Genomic DNA, 21,427 nt, shown 5'->3' on the forward strand with positions numbered 1-21,427 from the left:
GTTCAGTGCTAGAGCAAAGGGCTTGGCACACCCATCCCTGTTCACATGGTGTGGGCCCCCAGCCAAGGGCTCGGCACAGCCACACCTGCTCATACACCGCAGGTCCTAGGCAACCTCGAGTTTTGAGGATATCCAGATTGGAAACCAAACTCACACTCTGTCCCAATCCACAGAGGTAGGAGACTGGAATCCCAAAGAGCCTGTGAGCCATCCTAATTGGAAGGGAGGGCTGGCAGGGGAGAACCCAAAGGATGCACAACTGTGGACTGGGGATAGCTCATGGGACCTGCTGATTGCCCAGGTTTGGTGGTCCCCAACCCTAGACTGTCTCACATGATAAAAGAACCAAAGCCGCCAGCTGCCATTCAGAGCCCCACTCCCTCACTCCATGCCAGGTTGCCAACCTGCCGTTGGGCAGAGGAGGGTAAGGTGGTTTGGGGGTTGTCTCCTGGTTGGAGGCAGGGTCTTTTTTTCCAAGAAGATACTCTAGACTCTAGCTCTTCCCCCTTTAACAAAAGATGTTATGTCAGGAAAGACATCATAAAGAAGTCCCCGACACTGAAGATCCCAGCTTCCCAAAGTCGCAGCTCAGACAGTGAGAAGGAGCAGGATCGGGCCTGCCGAGCCCAGCACACAAGAAGGCCAGCAAGGCCCACTGTTACTGAACAATTAGAACTTATCCAAGTCATGTAAAAAGAACGGCCATGCTACACAGATAACCCACAAGCGAATATGTGACTTTTCCAAAATTCAAACATGTTTCTATTGACAAACGAGGTTGGGGCCCTCTGTCCACCAGGCTAACATGAGACCCCAAACAGCAAAGCTAGCGTGACTTGGTGGAGATAGCTGGCTGGAGGCCTGTGACTCCACTCCTACCGCTGGTGTTGAGTGGCTTGTACCAGCTGTCTAGGGCAGTGTTGATGTGTACACAGTTCCGTGAGCCCGAGGTTTTACTGCAGTGTCATTCCTGCTTGTAGGGGCAACAGAATTTGCTCAAGGTCAGGAATGAGTCAAAGAAATTATAATGGATATCATGAGGTACTAGACAATAATAAAAGCCACGCTAAGATGGCTAATGACATGGAACACAAAAAGTAGAAGGAAGAAGCCAGACGGAGAGATGTCAGGTGGTAAAACGCTTGCTTCTCAAGCGCTAGGATCTGGGTCCAGTTTCCGGTGCCGTGGAAACCAGGTAAGATGGTTCAAGCCTGTAACTCCAGCCCTTCGGATCAGAAGTTTAAGCTCAAGGTGGCCGCACTCTGGGAGGCAGAAGCAGATGGATCTCTGTGAGTGTGAGGCCAGCCTGGTCTACAAAGCGAGTCCAGAATAGCCTTCTCTTGAAAGACAAAACAAAGAAAGAAAGAAAAGAAAAAGGGGAAAAAAAGATCATGGTCAATGTTGGGTACATTGGACTCTCACAGATATGAGACTGTAAAGGACGCATGAAAATATTGCCGTGACAACTTGTATTCATGACTTTTTTCTGCTCCTGGATAAAATCCCATTACCAAGGCAACTTCTGGAAGAAAGAGTTAATTTGGGCCTACGGTTCCAGAGGGACGAGAGTTCATGGCAGGAAGGTCATGGCAGGAAGCAGCAGGCAAGGCAGCAAGAGCGAGTCTCTGGGAGCTCACATCTTTTAACTCAAACATGAAGCAGAGAGCATGAACTAGAAGCAGGGGAGAGGCCCTGCTGCTCTGAGCCTGCCTCCCAGAGACAGGCTTCCTGCAGCAAGGCCAGACCTCCTAAACTTCTGACTGGAGACCGAGTGTTCCCGAGTCCGTGGGGGACATGCCTCATTCAATGCCGCCTGAGGTCCACGTTGTGTGAAATTACTTTCACTGATATTACCGTGTGTTTTTACACGTTACTTTCATTTTCTTCCTGATATCTTATAAGATCATTTACATTGTATATTACATTGTGATTCTAAAATATGTTACCTTTTTAAAGCAGTGTTTATATTACTTACAGCAAAATAAGCAGCAAACGTTGCCATTTTCTTTTCAGTTAGCTCAGCACTGTTGAACCCATTCACATTTCTGAGTGTTTATTCTTCAAGAGTCTTTTCATTTTGCATTATTGAAATTTTATTCCAATTAAGTAGCACTGCACTTGGGAACCTTACTAGGGATGTCAAGGGAACGAAGAAAGACATACAGACGCACAGCTATGGGCTCAGCTGGGATTCTCTAACCTCTACCACCAGCACCCCAACCTGGAACCTCTTCATCAGGCACAGCACAGAGGGAGGGGTCAGCTGGTCTGGGCAGGAGGTCTGTGCAGCCAGCAGTCTCAGGCTGAAAACATCCCAGAGGAAGGAAGCAGCAGCTGCCAGTCTCGGCACACACTGAGACCCCCAAGGTCTGACATCCCTCTTGAGTGCGGCCCACGTGGCAAACAGCTTTGCCAACCCTCCGAGGGTCGATTGGCCTTGGAGTCTTCCACAGGCAATGCCCATGTCAAAACACGCGTTTACTTGGGACCGACTCGCTCAGGGTTTTCTCCAACCCTACAAGTAACAATTCTTTATTTCCCTCTTCCCAGTCCCCTGGGAAGATTACCATTTGTAGCACATCAAAATTTTCTCTTCAGGGCTGAAAAATATTACACTGTATGCATGAACCACATTTTGTTTTACTGTTTATCCATTAGTGGGCATTGTGAACAGGGTGTGTGTGTGTGTGCGTGTGTGCGTGTGTGCGTGTGTGCGCGTGTGTGTGTGTGTGTGTGTGTGTGTGCGCCAATACCAAGGCACTCATGTAGAGGTCAGATAATAACCCCAGGCATGAAGCATTTCTTTCTGTCTTGTTTGAGACAGTCTCTTACTGTTTGACACTGTGTATCCTGGAGTTGCTGGCCCAGGACCGACTGGGGATGCTCCTGTCTCTACCTCCCACCTCACTGCAGAGGCTGTGATTACAGACTCATGGTACTGCGTCCAGCTTTGCGTGGTATGTAGGGAGGGACCCAAACCCAGGTCCTCAGACTGTGTGGCAAATGCTTTATCCACAGAGCCATCTCTAAAGCCCAGCTTGATAGTAAAATTTATAATTATTATTATATTAATGGTTATTATTGATGTTAAGAACACACATGTGAATATTCATTTGAGACTGTGCTTTCAGACGTGATTAAACCTTTAAGTTAGTGGTTGGATCAGGCAATACTTCTACTTGAAAACCAGCTATAGCGGTGGCTTTTTCACGGTGGCTCCATGATGTGTCACTGCTCTGTCGTCACATTGTCTTTAACATTATTCCACTGTACTGATTTCTCCATATCCTCGCCAACGTTCGGTGTTTTTAGACAGTCGTTTGAAGAATACAAGGTAGTTCTGTGTTATTTATTTTCTGGTGTGTTTCTATAAGTTTTAACAATCATAATGAGCAATAAAAATGCTTTTATTTTCTTTGTGGCTTTTGTGTGTGAGGTATGGGTGTGTGGGTGTGAGTGCCATTCAGAGATCGACTTCCTGTGTCTCCCTCAATCGCTCTCTTAGTTTTAAAGACACTCGGCTGTCTCCACAGCACTTTGGTGGGAGACACGTGCCACTGTCCCTGGCTTTTCCTCATGCTTGCGTGGCAGACCCTTCATTGACTACCTTTTCCTTAACCCACCCTCAAAAAAGTTTTTATTTTCCAAAACTGGATTAACACCTAATACCCAGCATTATTTTCTGCTATAGAACATGTTATAATTATTTTGGACACAATAGCAATTATGCTCAAAATATAGTCTGTGAAGTCTCTAACCCACTCGGTACAGATTTGAAGCGTGAGTTCATTTGTTCACTTCCTCATCAAAGCTAGATCTCTTATACAGCTTGCGTCGGGATCCAGGCTTTGCTCAGGGCACCCAAGGTACACCCTCCCATCTCACCTAGAGCAAACTAGATGGTCCCCCATGCACAGTGACCCCAGTGGCTTCCCTGGGGATGGGGGAAGAAAACAGACGGCTGTCTTAACCTAAAAGTCTCTGAAAAGGTTCTAAAGAACAGGAGAATTTGAGTGTGGGGGCAGTTGCCCAAGAAGAAGGAGGCAGCCGTTCTGGGTACGTGGACAGCACCTGCGGAACTTTGCCCTCAAACTCAAAGGCACGCCTTACGCTGACTCCGCCCCATAAGGGAGAGCTGTCTAACTAAATGACAAGAGACTAAAACACATCTGGTGTAATGGGGATCGACTGTGAAGCGTGGGGCCAGCAGGCCCAGCGAGCAGATGTTAGGCCACAGAGAGCTGCCAGTGAGCACTCTGCCCCTGCCCCTACAGATTTCCCTGAGGGTGTCTGGCCCACCCTTTACGGGCCCAGTTGTAAGGCCCATTCAGTTTTATTATCTGCCAACCCAGAAAATACATTAAAAACCCAGGTCACAGTCGGAGTTTTAACTGGTTGAAGTCAGGCTAGGGACTGATAATTGCATTTTCAAGGCTTCCTCGTGAGAGGAACGTGCTGCCAGGCTGAGGAAATGACTGCCTTGCATCCCGAGAACATTTTTCAAAAGAGAAATGCAAAAGTTTTGTGAAATAGAGGCTTCCAAAGTGGTCCTGATATTTTCACCAGGAAAGGGAACGCTCATTCTTCTCCTTTTGCTTTGCGGTGCTGAGGAAGAAACATGGCGCTCTATGTGCTCAGTGAGCCTGTTTCCGCTAAGCTGCTGCCCCGACTAGAAAGGAAGTTTCATTGTCCGCTAAACACCCTTATCATAGAATAGTGTTTCACACAGTAAGAGGAGTGAGGTTTAAACTGTGTCAACACTCGTGGGTAAGCTTCTACCAAACACATTTATTCTACTTCTGTTTCTTAAAAATAGATTGCGCCTTGTCCAGGATTTACTTGCCTGACAGTGGTGCATAGACTCGGGATACATTAGTCAGAAAGAGAGTATCTTCCTGTGGACCGCTTTGCACAGCGCCTCTTTCAGGTCCCTGTTCCTCAGGCTGTAGATGAAAGGGTTCGGCAGGGGGGTCACCACGGTGTACAGCACAGTGGCTGCTGGGTCCCTCTCAGACGAATGGGCCGATGAGGGGCTGAAGTACACAGCGATGATGGCGCCATAGAAGAGGCAGACCACAGCCAGGTGGGAGCCGCAGGTGGAGAAGGCTTTCCACCTTCCCCTCGGGGACGAGACCCTCAGGACGGCGCAGGCGATGTGGATGTAGGAGATGAGGATGAAGACAAACGGGGTGACCATGATCACAGCCCCCTCCGTAAGAATCATCAGCTCGTTGTGGCGTGCGTCAGAGCAGGAGAGCTTCAGCAGGGGAGTCACGTCACAGAAGAAGTGGGGGATGATGTTGTCTGCACAGAACGAGAGTCGAGCTATGAGCAGCGTGTGTAACAGGGCATTCAAGCTGGCAGTCGCCCACGACGCAGCCACCATCAGGACGCAGAGCTGATGGGTCATCCTTGCTGTGTAGTGTAAGGGGTGGCAAATGGCCACATACCGGTCATAGGCCATCACAGCCAGCAAGAAATTGTCCATGTCTGTAAGTTCAAAGAGAAAATACATCTGCGTGAGACAGCCAGAGGAGGAAATGGCCTGACTCCCGAGGATGTGGTTGGCCAGGACCTTGGGGACAGTGGTGGAGGAGAAGCAGACGTCCACGAAGGACAGGTTGCTGAGGAAGAAGTACACGGGGGTGTGCAGGCGGGAGTCTGTGCCGATGGCCAAGACGATGAGCAGGTTTCCCAGGATGGTGGCCAGGTACATGATGAGGAAGAGCAGGAACAGGAGCTGTTGCTGCTGGGGCTGCGTGGAGAGGCCCAGGAGGAGGAACTCGGAGACACTGGACTGGTTGGTGCCTCTCATTGGACTATGAGCAGGCAAAGATGATTAAATCCGAAGACCTGGGGACACTGGTGAAGACTGGACAACTAAAATTACAGAGAAATAGGTCAGAGAAGCTGGTGAGAGCGCGAGCACTCTGCTCCCTGCAGTGGCTTCGCGTCTTCGTTAGCACAGTGAGACAGCTTGTTTATGGAGTGCATCACGCTGGACACCTTATGGTGGTTCCTGGCAGCGGGTTCCTGGTCACACAGCATGCTGCTTGAACTTTCTATTACCTCCGTTCTTTGAGACAGGGTCCCCTGTATTGTCCAGGATGGCCTCGAACCCTCCTGACTCTGCCTCCCAAAGTTCATGGGTGACATGGCCACAGTGCCTGACCATATAATGTTTTTCTTTTTAGAAGTATAATTTTTACAAATTACAGATGTAAAAAAAAAATCAAGTCTAGCAGAGTTAGGAGGGAGGAGGTAGTGGCGTGCAGAAGGCGGAGGCAGGAGCATCAAAGGTTTAAAGTCGTCAGCCTCCTAGCCAATCCCGTGATGCCTGAGTTACATGCAATTTCATATGAAGGTCTACCAAGGGATCGTTGAACAAAGAAATTGTGTTGTGTGTTTATACACACTGTGGTGTTTTATTTAAAACTACGAACAAAACTGGAGCAACTGAAGGAGAAAGGATGGAAAAATATTAACATATTAAGTGAAATATGCTAGACTCATAAAAAACTACATTTCATTTGTTTGAGACAGGGTTTCTCCGTGTAGTCCTGGCTGTCCTGGAACTAGCTCTATAGACCAGGCTTGAAGTCACAGAGACCCGCCTGCCTCTGACTCCCAGGTGCTGGGATTAAAAGTGTGCGCCACCACTGCCCAGCTACATTTCTTTTCAAATGGAAAAACTGAGGTTTAAAAACAAAAGCAGGACCAGACATGGTGGCACACACCTTTAATCCCAGTACTCCAGAAGCGGAAGGAGGCAGATCTCTGTGAGTTTGAGGCCAGCCTGGTCCACATAGAGAGTCTCAGTATAGCTAGAGTTACAAAGAAAGATCCTATCTTCTGTACTTAATTAATCAATTAATATTACTTTTAATAATGCATAATAATAAAAAACATTAAAGGAGAAGGGGACCTACTTCAAGGGACAGGGAGACCAGAGGGGATGCAAAAGATAGTAAAAGATGAAATGATTTGCTGGTGATCAAAGTACATTTTACACATGTGTAAAAATGGCATGATGACATTATTATTTTGTACAAGTAATCTAGATTAACAATAAAATATAAAACTACAACAAACACACACACAGAGGAGCGGCAACAGGTGCTGACAGGTAGCAAGCATTCACACCCAGTGTTGCCGATGCCATCACGATGCTGATCGGGAGGGAACGTGGGCTCTCCATCCTGTCTATTCTGAACAAATCACACATTCCGGACCTGTTTCCTCTGAGGTACTAATCGGCCTCATCCAAAACCACTCCCAGAGCGATAATCACACTTCGCTCCTCTCTAGACTCATGTCTACAGCGCTCACCTCCGAGTTCTGAGCCAGGACTTCTTGGCTGTGTGCACTGAGCTGAACTTACAGAATTAAAGCAGAAAGGATGAATGGGGAAGTATGGGCAGAAAGCTGGACTACCCACGGTCAGGATTCCAGAACCTGACAAGGCCGACGCCGGTTATAATGCGTGATTATAGACAATGGCCAGTGACCTCGGGACCATTTCCACAGCTCCACTTAAGACTATGGGGTGTCCCTTGAAGGCTTCACTTCCAATATGCAGTTCCTGATGAAGTCCTACTGACCTGAGTTTAAGAGCCGATGCCAGTCCTCGAGTCACCAGAAGCGTTGGATTTGCTTCACTTTTTCTCCTTGGCCAGACGTTGTTGGTTGAGGGGGGAGACTTGTTATTGTTCTTGCCGTCTGTAGGAGGCTCTGGAGTGCGAGCTCAGCCCTCAGAACCAGAAGGACATCTGGGAGAGTCACGGGGCAAGCTCTTCAGAGGAGCTGCTGTGGCCACGAGGGCCACAGTCCCTGAGAGCCTCGTTAGAGAGCAGACAGCGGTTTGTCCTCTCTCCTCCCTGCGCTCTGTGGGGTCTAGGACTGATAATAAAGATGTGCAACCTGAGTTAGGCAGCGTCTTCTCAGGATTTAACAACACTGGAGATGGTGGAATACACGCAAAACCCTTCTGGAACAGAAAAAAATCAGAATCCAGTGTTTTCTCCTCTACCTACCTGGTCCAAGTACTGTTGAGAAATATGATGCCATCTAAGAATTAAGAGACTAAGCCAGGCAATGGTGGCACATGTCTTTAATCCTAGCACTCAGGAGGCAGAGGCAGACAGAGCTCTGTGAGTTCAAGGCCAGCCTGGTCTACAAAGCAAGTCCAGGACAGCCAAGCCTCCACAGAGAAACACTATCTCGAAAAAATAAAAAACAAAAACAAACAAACAAAAAGAACACTTTCTGCTCTTACAGAGGCCTGGGTCCAACTCCTAGCACCCACACCGTACCCCACACCCACCCATAGCTCTAGTTCCAAGGGCTCCGACGCCCTCTTCGGCTTCTGCAATCACTAAGCAGTGTATGGATGTGCATGTAGGAACTACACCACACATACATTTTTTAATTTAAAGAAAGATTTTTTTTTCAGACATGGTGGCACATTCCTGTAAGCTCAACACTTGGGAGACAGAGGCAGGAGAATCAGGAGTTCAAAGCCAGCCTCAGCTGTATAGTGGGGCCAGCCTTAGCCACATGAGGCTCTCCCCTCTTTCTCTCTCTACATACACATACACATACACACACACACACACACACACACACACACACACACTTTTTTAACCTATAGATGCTTTAAAGGAAAGGTCTCATTGTAAGGTAGCCATAAAACATTTGATGTTACACACTGTGAAGTTCCCTTTCCCGCGTTAATAGTAACTGTCCATTAAAAAAAATTTTAAAACCACACACTTTGAGTCTTGGACGACTCTACAGCAGCTTCATCGCTGACAAGTCCCACCCCAGCATGGTAACATTCCCCACTCATGAGCAACTTCCTACTTCCTGTAACATGTATTGGGGACGGTGGCGGTTAGGACAGGACAAGGTGATAAAAGCTCAGACAAGAGCCAGATATCATCTTTCCATGAGTTGGGGGTTGCCAGCCCCATTCTTGTTGTGACATACCTGCCTATCACTGCACTGTTTTGCTGTTTGGTTACCATGACTGCAGGGCCAAAGTCTTCTGTAGGTCTCCTTGGCAATCTGTCCTACGGCCAAAGTTCTTGTCAGGCGCAGAAGAATCAGCTTCGCTACGGCAGCCTCGATCCAACCTCATGCTATAGACTTTCTCTTGCCATATAGCATAGCTATGGATAACTCCAAAACTGCCCCCCACACGCACGCTAATAGTGACGACACAGAGACAGCTTCGCTTCTCTCCGCCATGATGATTTGTCAGCCAAGGCAAGGCTGACATCCGCCCTTCCTGGGGCGCATGGGCAAACATGAACCAACCATTCTGGATGACAGTGTAGCACACTCTGGCCATCTTGGGTCATGGACCAAATGTGTCCTACTGCAGTCTTGATCTTATGGCTCTCCATCTCAGTGTCAACTTGATGAGATCACTTGGGAGACAAGCCTCTTGGACATGCCCGAGAGAATGATTTTTTTTTTCTTCTATCAAAGGTATTTAATCCAACAAAAGTCTATGTTTCCTGAACCTCCCTGTTGGGGTTTCTGCTCAGATAGAAAGGTATCCTGGGCTTCAGGAGCCCCGGAGCCACACAGCTCTGAGAGGAAGCCTCCTCAGCAGAAGCACTGTAGCCCCCAGGCACCCCAGCTGAGCTCAGGAGCCTCAACCCCGCTCCACTTCTTCGATTTATTGCTTTTTTTGGCTTCTTCCAATGAGTCACACCAGAAAGAAAAATCTCATGAAAGAGATTTATTGGAGGGACTGAATCAGGGATGGATGCGTCTGCTCCTGGGAGAAGACAGCAGGAATCCGAACAACAGGCAGGACGTACAAAGGATTTCTTGGGCAGAGTGGTCCAGGGTGAAGATGTCCAGGGTGAAGATGTCCAGGGTGGGGATTGGTGGGATTTCAAGTCCTGAGCTTGGGGGAGCTCAGGGATTGGTGGGATTGTCCTTGTAGGGGTCTGTGCCCTCTCCCTTCTCCACGCAAGAAATGACAGTTACAGCCGTTAGGGAAGTCTGAGGGGTGGGAGAGGTCTGTCTGCTGGAGCTCCTTCCGGTTGGGGGTGACTGGCTACTGTCCTGCCTTGAGGGTTTACAAAGCTAATCAAGTATACAAAGTTTACAAAGAGAGTCCAAGGCAGGGAAAGCTTGGGGGAGGGTGAATAGCTAACACCCCCTTCCGCTTTGTCCCAATTAGCCAACTGCATTCGATCGTAGAGTTGCGCTCCAGCCAAGGGATGAGACATGATCACCACATCAGGAGTGAAAGACAAGGGCGACCCTGGGGAGTAAGCTCAATAGCCCTATTTGGGGCTTTTTACAAAACAAAACAAAACAAACAAACAAAAAACGGCTTTGCCAAGTTACTTTCTCTTGGTTAGTGTGCTACTTTGTACAACATCAAGATTTATTTTGGTAATAGCTGTGGAACTCATCCAGGGTTTCAGATCCATCTGACCCAGTGTTTGGGTTCCCTCCTTTAGGGGAAGAGTGCCCCGCCCTCAGGTGAGTGTGTCAGCTGAATGACACATCTTTGTATCCATAAAAATGTTTATCTGCAATTCCAGAGGCAGCTGGAGAATGCCCTAGAGAGCAGAAAACTCTAGCAGGAAAGACCCAGGCAGGAAATCACAGAAAGGCAAAGCACTCCTAGCGGTTAGATGAGAGAGGGAGGCCCGTCGCTGACACGGAGTGTAATCCTGACCCATAATCCCGAAGGTGGCCTCGGTGACTTCTGAAAGCGAAAAAGTGCCTGTCACAGCACTGCCCCATGAGGGAATTGGCTGGAGACGGATGAAGCGCTTAAAATTAGAATACCAAGAACCTCCATTGCTGGATGCTTAGATTCTGATTGGTTATCGGCGTGCAAGGAACCTCTGTTATGGAGGGCTGCAAGTCTTGTAGCTTAACTCTCAAAAACCCTGGACGGGAAACATTTGGGTTTTTTAAAAATTTTTTTTTCTAAAGAAATAAATTCCCCTAGACAGGAAGTCCAAGTCTTGTGGCTGACCCAGGGGCTGCCCTGCTCCATTCCCTATTCACAAATCTGTCTGATCTCAGCCCAAGCCATGGCTAGTTTTCTCTCAGGTCCGCTGAGAGAAAGTGGCTAGGGTCGCTTTCTCCTCCCCAGCTAGCCCATCTGCTTCCGGGACAGCAGCGCCACCTATGGGCACTGGGCACAGCTAGCTCTTCCCGCTGCGGCTCTCAGGGGTTCTCCCCTGAAACACGCGTCCCCAGAAAAGGGAGGTCAAATGGCTCTCCACGACACTGCTAGGAGTTCACAGCACAATCTGTGGCAAGTCACGTGGACTCCCTTTTCTGGGGCTGAGACCATGGACGTTATTCTCTCTCTGTTTTGCCTTTTTTTTTCTCTAGCTCTGTATTCCTAGGCTATGTGTACGACCTTCTAAATCCGTGCTGACCTAATAATCCTGTGCTTTTTGAAGAAAAGGAGTAACTGTCCACATTTAATCTGCGAGACACACGGATCCGGGAGTGATCTGTATCCTCTCTCGGGGCTAACTTTAACACGGGGCTGAGCTCACAATCAGCAAAAAGAGCCATGGAGACATGGTTGGCATCCCCTTGGTCAGTGACGTCATCAGGGTGCCCATAACCGGTGACTTCACTGCCGTCTTGGTCGATGCACCCTATGGTATGGACCAACACGGTGGCACCCATAAAACTAGCTGAGCTCCCAGGGGAACCCCCAGACCTCCAGAGTTTCACGTGTCCCGGTTCTCTCCTCCCGACTTTGTTCTCCTTCCTGGCTTTCACCTTGCCTGGTGCCTAATGGAACCAAGGAAACGGCAAGCGCAGAGGAGGCGCCAGCACGGCTGGACTGCCGAGTGATAAGCTCAGGGCATTTTCACTAGACCACAGAGGAACTGGACCTCCATGGTGGCTTTTTGTTTGTTCTGTCCCCATGCCCCTTGGGCCCACTACCAGTTACACCAGACTGTGACGTCAGGCCACACCAACGGACGCTGCCATCACCTACAGCACGGGTAGAAGACAGGCCATCTTAGCGGAGCACGCTTGGCACCCCAGTTTGGGCTCTGGAGCACCCCTTTTTAAAAAGAAACTGCCTTGAAGAACTGCTTTCAAGTTGTTCCTGTGCTCCTTTGTGGAACACTAAGATTATTATTTTTTTTCTCCAACACAACTGTGGAGGATTGGGGTCTTGGTTATGGTAGCCGAGGAAGGAAGCCTCACCATTGGGTGCTACCATTCACTGGACAGTAAAAAGAGGGAAGGTGCAGGCATGGCGGCACGCACCTTTAACCCCATCACTCAGGGAGGCATAAGTAAGTGGCCTCTGCTAGGTTGAGGCCCACCTGGTCTGCATAGCAAGTACCAAATAGCCAGGGCTACACAAAGAAACCTGTGCCAAAAAAGAAAGAAAGAAAAAACGAAGAAGAAAGGAAGGAAGAAAGAAAAGGAAAAAGAGAGGAAGAATAGGTGTAAGCTGAGCACACACATTCCTTTGCCTCAGCTTCCTGACTGTGTGACCCGATGCCTCAGGCTCCTGCCGCCAGGATTCCTTGTCTGGGTGGACCACAATAAGTCCTTCCTTCCTTAGATTACTTCTGGCAAGTGTTCTGTCACTAATACAGATCGCAGGTGTCCCTCGAAAGTCCATGGATCCCAGCTTAGATCCCCGAAAGGTTCCACGGGAGACGTGGATCCAGCCTGGGAGAGATGGGATCTGGTGAGCTGGGCTGTTGGAGGCATTCCCCCAAAGGGCTGGTGAGATGGCAGCTCCCTCCCCCTACTATACAGTGAACGTGTTTACTTAGTCCCAAACTACACCCCTCAACAGGCCTTCCTCACTAATTACCTCGAGTTTTTCTGCGGTGATGGGCAGCTGATGAACACACACGTCATCACCCCCACTGAATGGTGGAAGAGACGAGCTCCCACACAAGTCTAGGGTAGAGCGCCCACGAGCCAAACAGAGCCTCCCTCCCATGATCTCCTGGCTTGTTGAGCACAGTTGGGCAAAGGGGTTGAAGAAGGAGCTTAAGGTATAGAATTAAGCACCTGCAACTGTTCTTTTACAGGCAGTTCTCCTCACCTCGTACCAATGGCCACTCTGCATTCTTCAATCCAAAGGAGGGAAAGAGGAGGGGAGTGAGATGGAGAGAAATAGAAAAAGGTGGAAGGAGAAAAGACCTCGCGTGAATTCACATTTTCTAATGAAGATGTCCTTTTTTTTTTTTTACCTCCAGTATTTGATTTTTCCATCGCAAGCACAGACATTTACATGTTTAAATTGGCGATTGTATGACTCAAAATGTCACCTGAGAACCAAGCAGCCTCACACTACCCCAGGTGGGACTCGAACCCACAATCCCTGGCTTAGGAGGCCAGTGCCTTATCCATTAGGCCACTGGGGCTGACGTCGTGCTTTTTCCTTGAGGACTGTTAAAAGGACTTGCTCACCGGTGGGTGAGCCGTTGCCTCATAACTGGTTTTTCTTTACCGCTCCATGGGGACCTGCTCCTTTTCGGGACTCCCCGGCTCCTCGCAGGTCCTCGTGCGTCCGCCCTGGTTCAGGCCGCGGAGAGGGGCGCAGGGGCAGCCTTCTCCCGGTGTGAGAACTCAGCAGGAGCGGGGGCTGTTCCTACAGGTCCCCATCCCGCCCTACAGCTCCGGGGCCTCAGAGGGACTGCATCCTCCCCCTCCTCCCCCGCTCTTCCCCCTCCTCTCCTCCCCCTTCTCCCCATCCTCCCCCTGCTCCTCCCTCCCCCTTCCTCCTTACTGGGGCTCGGGTTGGGACCCCGGGGCTGCGGCTCGGGTTGAGACCCCGCGCTGGGACTCGGGCTGCCCTCTCTGGGGTCTGCACCCCGGCCCTGGATGCGGGCCGATCGGTGAGCCCGGTCTCCGGAGCCGGAGCCCCGCAGACCTCCGCCTGGCGTCCTCAGCAGTCAGGGGCCGCACAGAGGCCCACACCCCGGATTTCTCTAAGTGGTTGGTGTTGCGTAGCCCAGGCTGCCTCCGACTCTCCGAGTAGCTGAGCACGGCCTTGAACTCGCGACCCTCCTGCCTCGCGCCCCACGCGCTTGCTGAGCTTGCCCACCGTGGCCCGGCCAGGTCCGGAGCTCGGGGGACGAGGTCGTGCTCTCCAGCCCTGCAGAGATCTGGGGTCCCAGCGTCTCAAGGCCCCTCCTCTGCCGGGGACAGGCTCTCCGGAGGCCGCAGCGCGGTGGGCAGGCCGGCCTGGCTGCACGCACGCTCGTCTGCGCAGCGCACACTCGAGGGCTCGCCTGCCGCGGCTCTCCGCCTCCCCGGGCCGCCGGGGTCGCCTTGTGAGAACCGGAGCCTGAGGCTGCATCTTCTGAGCCCACGGAGGTCTAAGAACTCCTTGACTGGCTTGTAAGTCCTCCGGTGTGCTTGAACCCCACACCGGATTGAGTGTGTGTGTGTGTGTGTGTGTGTGTGTGTGTGTGTGTGTGTGTGTGGTGTGGGTGTGTGTGGTGTGTGTGTGTGTGGTGTGTGTGTGTGTGGTGTGGGTGTAATCCCCATTCTTTCTGCCCACCAGCTCTGATAACCCCGGGCGTTCTCGCTGATGGACGTTTTGAGCTGTGAGCGGACGTGGTGGCGCGGTGAACCGCTCGCCCAGCCCTGGCCTGGCCCCAGCCCCGGGTGAACGTAGACGCCTGTGTTTGCGGCGCTCGGGAAGTGGAGGCAGCGAGAGCCCGCCGAGGACCCGCCGAGAGCCCGCCGAGGACCCGCCGAGGACCCGCCGAGGACCCGCCGAGGACCCGCCGAGAGCCCGCCGAGAGCCCGCCGAGGACCCGCCGAGAGCCCGCCGAGGACCCGCCGAGCGCCCGCCGAGAGCCCGCCGAGGACGAGCCCGAGGGCCCGCCGAGGACCCGCCGAGAGCCCGCCGAGAGCCCGCCGAGGACGAGCCCGAGGGCCCGCCGAGAGCCCGCCGAGGACCCGCCGAGCGCCCGCCGAGAGCCCGCTAAGGACGAGCCCGAGGGCCCGCCGAGGACCCGCCGAGGACCCGCCGAGGACCCGCCGAGGACCCGCCGAGAGCCCGCCGAGGACGAGCCCGAGGACCCGCCGAGGACCCGCCGAGGACCCGCCGAGGACGAGCCCGAGGGCCCGCCGAGAGCGGCTGCGACTGCCCCGCCCCTGACCGAAGCAGAGGCGCGTAGCTCTCCCAGGGCAGGCGAGCCGTTCTGACGAGGCTCACCACCGGCCACAGGCCGCGAACAGCCAGCTGCAAACCACCTTCACGCCAGGCTTGCTGACCAATCGACGCGTGGGCCAGCGTGGCCGGGCTTTGAGGTACAAAAACCCTGCGCCTGGCACGCTCGGGTGGTCTCCTGCCCCTGGAGGGGCGACCCGTCGCCACTGGAATAAAAAGCCACCGCCTGCTTCTGCACCCAGTTGTGGCCTGTGGGAGCTCCTGGCTCCAGGACAGCCAGCCAGCCCCGGGACCGTCTGTTTAGTCCTTCCTTCCGACCTCGGCGGGCCTGGGCCAAAACAGCAGGGCTCGTCCGGGATTTGAACCCGGGACCTCTCGCACCCTAAGCGAGAATCATACCCCTAGACCAACGAGCCGCGGTGTCTGGGATCACTGGGGTCTGTGGTAGGTCTGACTGGATCGGAAGGAGACCCGGATGTCCGACCCGCCCGGAAAAGCAGAGCAGACCCCACTTGCACCACTCTAAACTCGCTCTGCCGTAACCCCACGGCCCTCTCCAGGCAGAACACGCGCAGATCGCTCGCCGCCCCCGGGTCCGGCTCAAAAGTTTCCCGTCGGAACCGAGAAACTCTGGATTCCGTCGAGTCCCAACTAAAAAAGGCTAACCCGCCCAACGTGGGGCTCGAACCCACGACCCTGAGATTAAGAGTCTCATGCTCTACCGACTGAGCTAGCCGGGCGGCACTGGTGGACCCACCTGACTACACGGGATAGAAAGGGTCGCGAGGGCCGGGCCACCTCGACGACTGCGCCGTTCTGGGGTCCCCACGGCGCGGCTGCTCGGGGTCGGATGGACGGAGCCAAAAGTCGGCAGGCGGGTGCAGGGGGAGGTGAAGACCCGGAGGGGCAGGAGGGCGGCGTCGTTGAGGGCCCTGGAAAGCAGCACCCCCACCCCAGATCGGCGCCTCAGCCCAAACCCGACCGCCTGGACCGCCGCTGGAGGCGGGGCTCGAACCCGCGACGCTGAAGCGAGGAGCCGCGTTCTTCCCCGGCCGCGCTAGCCGGGGCGGCCCCGCGGTGGATGAGCTCCACGCTGACCGCACCGGAAACCAAGGGCGAGGCCAGCTCCTGCCTCCCGCTAACCCACTCGGGTGTCCAGCTTCTCGCGGGCCGGGCACAGGAGGACGGAGGCCCGGGGCCCGGGGCCTGCAGGCCCACGCAAGCCCGCTCCTGGCACAAAACTGCGGAGAGCGCGGTGGCGGCCCGGACACAGGCCCCTGCCGGAGGGCCTTCCCCTCCGCCTTTGCCCCGAGCTCGGCGCCCTCCAGCCCCGCTAACCGCGAGGAGCGAGGTCTCCGCGCCGGAGCCGACCCCACGCAAGCATCCCGCAGGCAGCCTCGGGGATAAACCCCCGCGCAGCTGCCGCCGGAGGCCCGAGGCGCTCGGGGAGGCCGGCTCAGGGGCTGAACCCCAGCGTGGCCTCCCGGGAACACGATCGACGCCGCCCACAGCATCGCTTGGGCCACTTGGCTTGTGGCAGGTCCGCGAGCCTTCTGAGCCAAACAAAAGTGAACGGCGGGTTAGCCAAGAGCTTGTCTGTGGAGAAGAAGACCCAGCGGGGGAGAGGGCCAGAATCTGAGAGGGTCCAGGGCAGCAACGACATCCAGGAGTTTCCCTTCCGAAGCCACCTGGAAAGATGTCGGTCGTTCAGGGGGCGTTCCGCGGTGAAGCTTCCTCTCTCCAGATTCAAGAGTCCAAGCTAAAACATGGAGCCGCCCAACGTGGGGCTCGAACCCACGACCCTGAGATTAAGAGTCTCATGCTCTACCGACTGAGCTAGCCGGGCAACCGCTCCTCGGGCAGGAGAAAAGAAGGAAGGAAACGGCAGTGCAGGGGAAGAGTTTAGGGTAGGGTACCAGCAAGAGGGGCCTTTGGCTACCACCTACAAACACCAATAGCCTCGCGCCCCCTGCTCAGGCGCCTGCCTCCCTTTATAGGAGCTCCACGGGAGCCAGGGGCTGCTGGGCTGGGGGTGCGGCCGTTGGGGGGACCCCAGAGTTAACCTGTAAAGATGATTTGGGCTCTAAGGCACACGGGAAGTGCCTCCAACTGACACAGACAGTACTGAAGGGTTCGGGGCTGGGACTCAGCTGTGGCAAGCAACAGTGGCGAGCAGAGAGCCTGCGGCCTTGTGAGACAGCATCCTTCCGTAACCGCGACGTGACTGGGCAGCTAGAGCACCTTCGCTCAATCCCTGGGACTAGCTGGGGAGATGACCTTGGGGCCCGGAGCTGAGTCCTCACGTGTGACCCGAGAGATCGCTGAGTAGCATCTAGAGAAGAAAAGGACACGATATGGTCCTTTCACTTGGTTATTTCATCTTATCTATTTATGGATGAGGCCTCTCTCTGTGGCCCTGGCTGGCCTGGAACTCACCACGTGCACCAGGCTAGTCGGGAATGCGTAGGCAGTGCCAGCCTCTACCTCCCCTGTGCCGGTGTTAGTGGCTTGCACCGATACACCCGGCTGATTAATTGATTCATTTATTTTTTTATTCCTACTGCATTTCCTTGTGTGGGTGGAGGGCAGAGGATGGCTGTGCTGGGGGGGGAGGGGTCTTTCCTTCCGAGGTGTGGCCCTGGGGCTCAGGCACAGGCTTTAGTGGTCTTTCTGACTGCAGATTGGACTCAAGACACTCAGAAAGCGCCCTTCCAACAAGACAGGGCCTTTGAGGCCTTTTAAAGCCCTTCCTTCTACAGAAGTCAGGTTTCAACATCCTGAGCCGATGTCTCAGGGTCAAGTCCGGGTCTCTTGACCAGTGTCTAGGAAAGGAGGAGGAAATGAAAATTTGAAAAACGAAGTGTCTCCTGCAAAAACCTGCTCGGGGCTCGTCCGGGATTTGAACCCGGGACCTCTCGCACCCTAAGCGAGAATCATACCCCTAGACCAACGAGCCACGTCAGTTACAGTAACAGCTTGGCTTTATGGTGGTGGTTGGAAGGGGCCGACCCTGCGGCGCAGGGAGGAGAGTCAGGACTCAGAAGGATTCCGAACACGCCGATAACCATAACCGGGGCCCCTCGTCCCGGCACTGGCCCCGGGCTCGGCGGTTGCCCCCGCGGCAGCTCGCGGTCTAGACGCCAAGGCCTCTCCCAGGGGTCGGGGCGGCTGCACGGAGGCCCGCGCCCAAAGCAGGAGGGAGGCCCGGTCGGCGGCCCGAGACTGTCCCCGGGTCCATCCGCCCCATCCCGGCCCGGCCCGGTCCATCCCGGTCCATCCCGGCCCATCCGGCCCATCCCGGTCCATCCCGAGCCCATCCCGGTCCATCGGGAGGAGGGAGAAAAGAGAAGAGACTCCGGCTCGCCGACGCCCCGCGGCCACGCCCGTCACCTCGCCTCCGCTGCCCGGCGTCCTCGGCCCTCGGCGCCCCTCCGCCTCCTGCCGCCCGAGAAAAAGAAGCGCAGAGGCGCGCTGGGCTCGTCCGGGATTTGAACCCGGGACCTCTCGCACCCAAAGCGAGAATCATACCCCTAGACCAACGAGCCGGGACACCGAGCCTTCCCCCCTCCCCTCTCTCCAAATGAGGTGAAGCTGCTGCTGTCTATTTCCTTGCCTGTTTATTCCTTTATCCACTCATCTATTCATTCATTCACTCACTTACTCCTTCATCTATTCATTCATCCACTCACTTATTTTTTCAATTCTTAGGTTGCCCCGTACCCGCACACACAGGAACTCTCGGGATTCCCCGGCTCACAGCCGCCGTGGGAGCTCCAGAGCGAGCGCTGGTTCCACAGCTTTCCCTTCTCTAGACGCGTAACTCCGGTGGAATAGAGATGGGCTGGCCCGTCGTTACCGTAGCAGGCGCTCTGGACAGAACACTGACATTAGAACTCGCAGACGGGGCAGGCACCGTCCATTTTTCAAAGTAACAAACGCCAAGCAAAACAGAACCCAACAAGCCAAAGACTTGACCGCCTGGATTTAAAGTCCTTAAAAGTACATACCTTAGCCAGCTGTGGTGACAAATGCCTGAACTCCCAGTACTTGAGAGGCGAGTGAGGTGGATGAGGAGGCCAAGGTCATCCTTGGCTACACCAAGTGAGTCTGAGGCCAGCCTGGACTACATGAGACCCTCAAAAATACATAGGGTTTGTTTGTTCGTTCGCTTGCTTGCTTGCTTGTTTTGGGTTTTGTATGTAACGGGGGAAATGGAATCCTAGAAATCGATAGCTCTGTTCCCTTCATCTCTGGGACAGGTTCTTGTCTCGTTGCCGAGGCTAGCCCCAAAGAAGTCATCCTGCTGCAGGTGTCCTGGACTGCTCCTCGGAGGGTTAGGTGGCAAACGACTCAGCTCTAAGGTGGTTAGACGAGAGGACTTTCCCCGAGGGCTGGGAACTGCACATCTGGGTCCCAGCACCGGGGCTGAGGCTGGAGGTCAGTCGGGGTTGCGGTGTGAGCCTGCTGCCTCCAGGCAACACTGCGTTCACTTCCGGGGCACCACAGCCAACTGTCTGCCATTGGCGAGGGTCCTCTCCCGCTCAAGCTCTTCCCGACGCTCCTCCCCCACCGCTGCTGGTCTCCGAGCTCTGAACTAAGGTTCTGGGAGCATCAAGCTGACCACACAGGCAGAGTCTTGTGAAATACGCACAAGGCGGCTCAGCGTAGCGGAAAGGCCTGGCAATTCGGATGTCGGCGCCTGGGCCCCTGGGGTCCTGCTCCCTCTGCTGCGCTGGGTGTCTTTGGAAGGAGCCTTCTGCCACCCCCACCCCACCCCCCACCTGGCTGCAGCTCAGAACAGCCGGGAAACAAGGGTGTGTGTGAGCTCATTGGCCCAATCTATGGTGCTTGCTCAGAAGGCGAGCGGGTCAGATGCTGGGGAAACTCGGGTTCTCAGCGTTGGCTTCCTCTTACGGGGACAGGGCAACAGGTCTCTCTCAGCTGGCAGACCGCTTCTCAGGCCGCAGGAGCGGACCACCGCCGTCTGCTGAGGGCCAGGCCCAGGTCCAGCCGCTGAGCTGCCTTGGCCACCGTCAGGAGCCGGTTGGGCTTCTGTTTTCTTGGCTCGGAAGTTCAGCAGCTCCTGGGGGACCAGGCCTCCCAGCACCCTGCCCATGCGGAGACGACCTGGGGCTGAACTCCCAGATGCACACACTGACGGCCTTGACGGACGGAACCAGACTCCAGGAGGACGAGGCTGGACTCGTACCCGCCACCGGCGGAGCTGCGGAAGCGCCCCCCGCCTTAGGCGTCCGGGGAGACTGTTTGGCCCTGTGTTTGGGCAGAGTTTGGGGCGAGGCTCATTTCACGGCAATTCCTTGCCTCCTCGCGGCTCTCCAACCACAGAACAGGAGTCGCGGCCGCCGGGCAAGGCCTTCCCCCAAAGCGCAGCTGTTCTCCGAGGCTTCTTCCGAGCGGGCTCCGCCGAAGTTTGCTAAAACTTTTATCCCCACCCCACAGCCCGGGCCGCCGGCAGAGCTCGGCTCGTCTGGAAACGAACACAGGCCTATAAGAGAGTATCGGAAAACCTGGTCTGTGTGGCTCGTTGGTCTAGGGGTATGATTCTCGCTTCGGGTGCGAGAGGTCCCGGGTTCAAATCCCGGACGAGCCCTGGAGGGGGTCCAGTTTCCCAATGTTTTCCTCCTTTTTTTTTACTGCCGTTGTATGGAACTTAACAAGCCGGAGGATTTTATAGACAGTGACAAAAACGACCGCGCCCAACGTGGGGCTCGAACCCACGACCCTGAGATTAAGAGTCTCATGCTCTACCGACTGAGCTAGCCGGGCTGCCTAGCGAGGGCTCTACCGAAGGTTATAGAGCGGCCATCTCTGACTGGGCCCTCGCCGATCCGCCCGCCCGTTCCCGCCGACGGGGCCCGCCTGATGACGCGGCCTGGGGGCCGCGCGGACCCCCGTCGCCGCGCACCTCGCGTGCACCCGAAGGCCTGGGTCCGCACGGGTCACACCGGCTTCTTGCTCGCTTTCCGTCCCGGGTGAGGGCGCTGGAGTCACCAAGCGCTCACGCGGCCTGTGAGGTGAGGACGGCCCTGGCTGACGCCGTGCCCTCGCGAGCTGAAACCACCGCCTGAGCTACAGAGGAGCCGGGCTGCTGTGCGCCAGTTCGGCGGCCCATCTGACCGACGCGGCCCGACGGCCCAAGGCCGCCCGGACAGCAAGGGAGGAATTCAAACTGCCCCGACCGCCAGGGTCTTTGCTTATTCTTAGAAAAATAAAAACATAAAAAAACCGTCATTCGGGGCTGGAGAG

General features: G+C 54.5%; 1 protein-coding gene and 8 non-coding genes across 9 annotated transcripts; 1 reads left to right on the top strand and 8 right to left on the bottom strand.

Moving 5' to 3' along the window:
* Window positions 1-4,876: 4,876 nt before the first annotated feature.
* LOC129674420 (olfactory receptor 1361) lies at window positions 4,877-5,815 on the bottom strand. Its single transcript, XM_055604377.1, has one exon. The coding sequence runs from the start codon at window positions 5,813-5,815 to the stop codon at window positions 4,877-4,879; it is 939 nt and encodes a 312-aa protein (XP_055460352.1).
* A 7,512-nt stretch (window positions 5,816-13,327) lies between these two features.
* On the bottom strand, window positions 13,328-13,400 carry Trnar-ccu (transfer RNA arginine (anticodon CCU)). The gene has a single exon. It is a non-coding gene; the product is annotated as a tRNA-Arg (tRNA).
* Window positions 13,401-15,504: 2,104 nt separating this feature from the next.
* Window positions 15,505-15,576, bottom strand: Trnap-agg (transfer RNA proline (anticodon AGG)). Its single transcript has one exon. It is a non-coding gene; the product is annotated as a tRNA-Pro (tRNA).
* A 251-nt stretch (window positions 15,577-15,827) lies between these two features.
* On the bottom strand, window positions 15,828-15,900 carry Trnak-cuu (transfer RNA lysine (anticodon CUU)). Its single transcript has one exon. It is a non-coding gene; the product is annotated as a tRNA-Lys (tRNA).
* A 1,033-nt stretch (window positions 15,901-16,933) lies between these two features.
* Window positions 16,934-17,006, bottom strand: Trnak-cuu (transfer RNA lysine (anticodon CUU)). The gene has a single exon. It is a non-coding gene; the product is annotated as a tRNA-Lys (tRNA).
* A 1,038-nt stretch (window positions 17,007-18,044) lies between these two features.
* Trnap-agg (transfer RNA proline (anticodon AGG)) lies at window positions 18,045-18,116 on the bottom strand. The gene has a single exon. It is a non-coding gene; the product is annotated as a tRNA-Pro (tRNA).
* A 517-nt stretch (window positions 18,117-18,633) lies between these two features.
* Window positions 18,634-18,705, bottom strand: Trnap-ugg (transfer RNA proline (anticodon UGG)). The gene has a single exon. It is a non-coding gene; the product is annotated as a tRNA-Pro (tRNA).
* Window positions 18,706-20,699: 1,994 nt separating this feature from the next.
* Trnap-cgg (transfer RNA proline (anticodon CGG)) lies at window positions 20,700-20,771 on the top strand. The gene has a single exon. It is a non-coding gene; the product is annotated as a tRNA-Pro (tRNA).
* Window positions 20,772-20,874: 103 nt separating this feature from the next.
* On the bottom strand, window positions 20,875-20,947 carry Trnak-cuu (transfer RNA lysine (anticodon CUU)). Its single transcript has one exon. It is a non-coding gene; the product is annotated as a tRNA-Lys (tRNA).
* Window positions 20,948-21,427: the final 480 nt, after the last annotated feature.

This window comes from Psammomys obesus, unplaced genomic scaffold (assembly GCF_907164565.1).
Source record: "Psammomys obesus unplaced genomic scaffold, mPsaObe1.curated_primary_1811, whole genome shotgun sequence".
Lineage (NCBI taxonomy): Eukaryota > Metazoa > Chordata > Mammalia > Rodentia > Muridae > Psammomys > Psammomys obesus.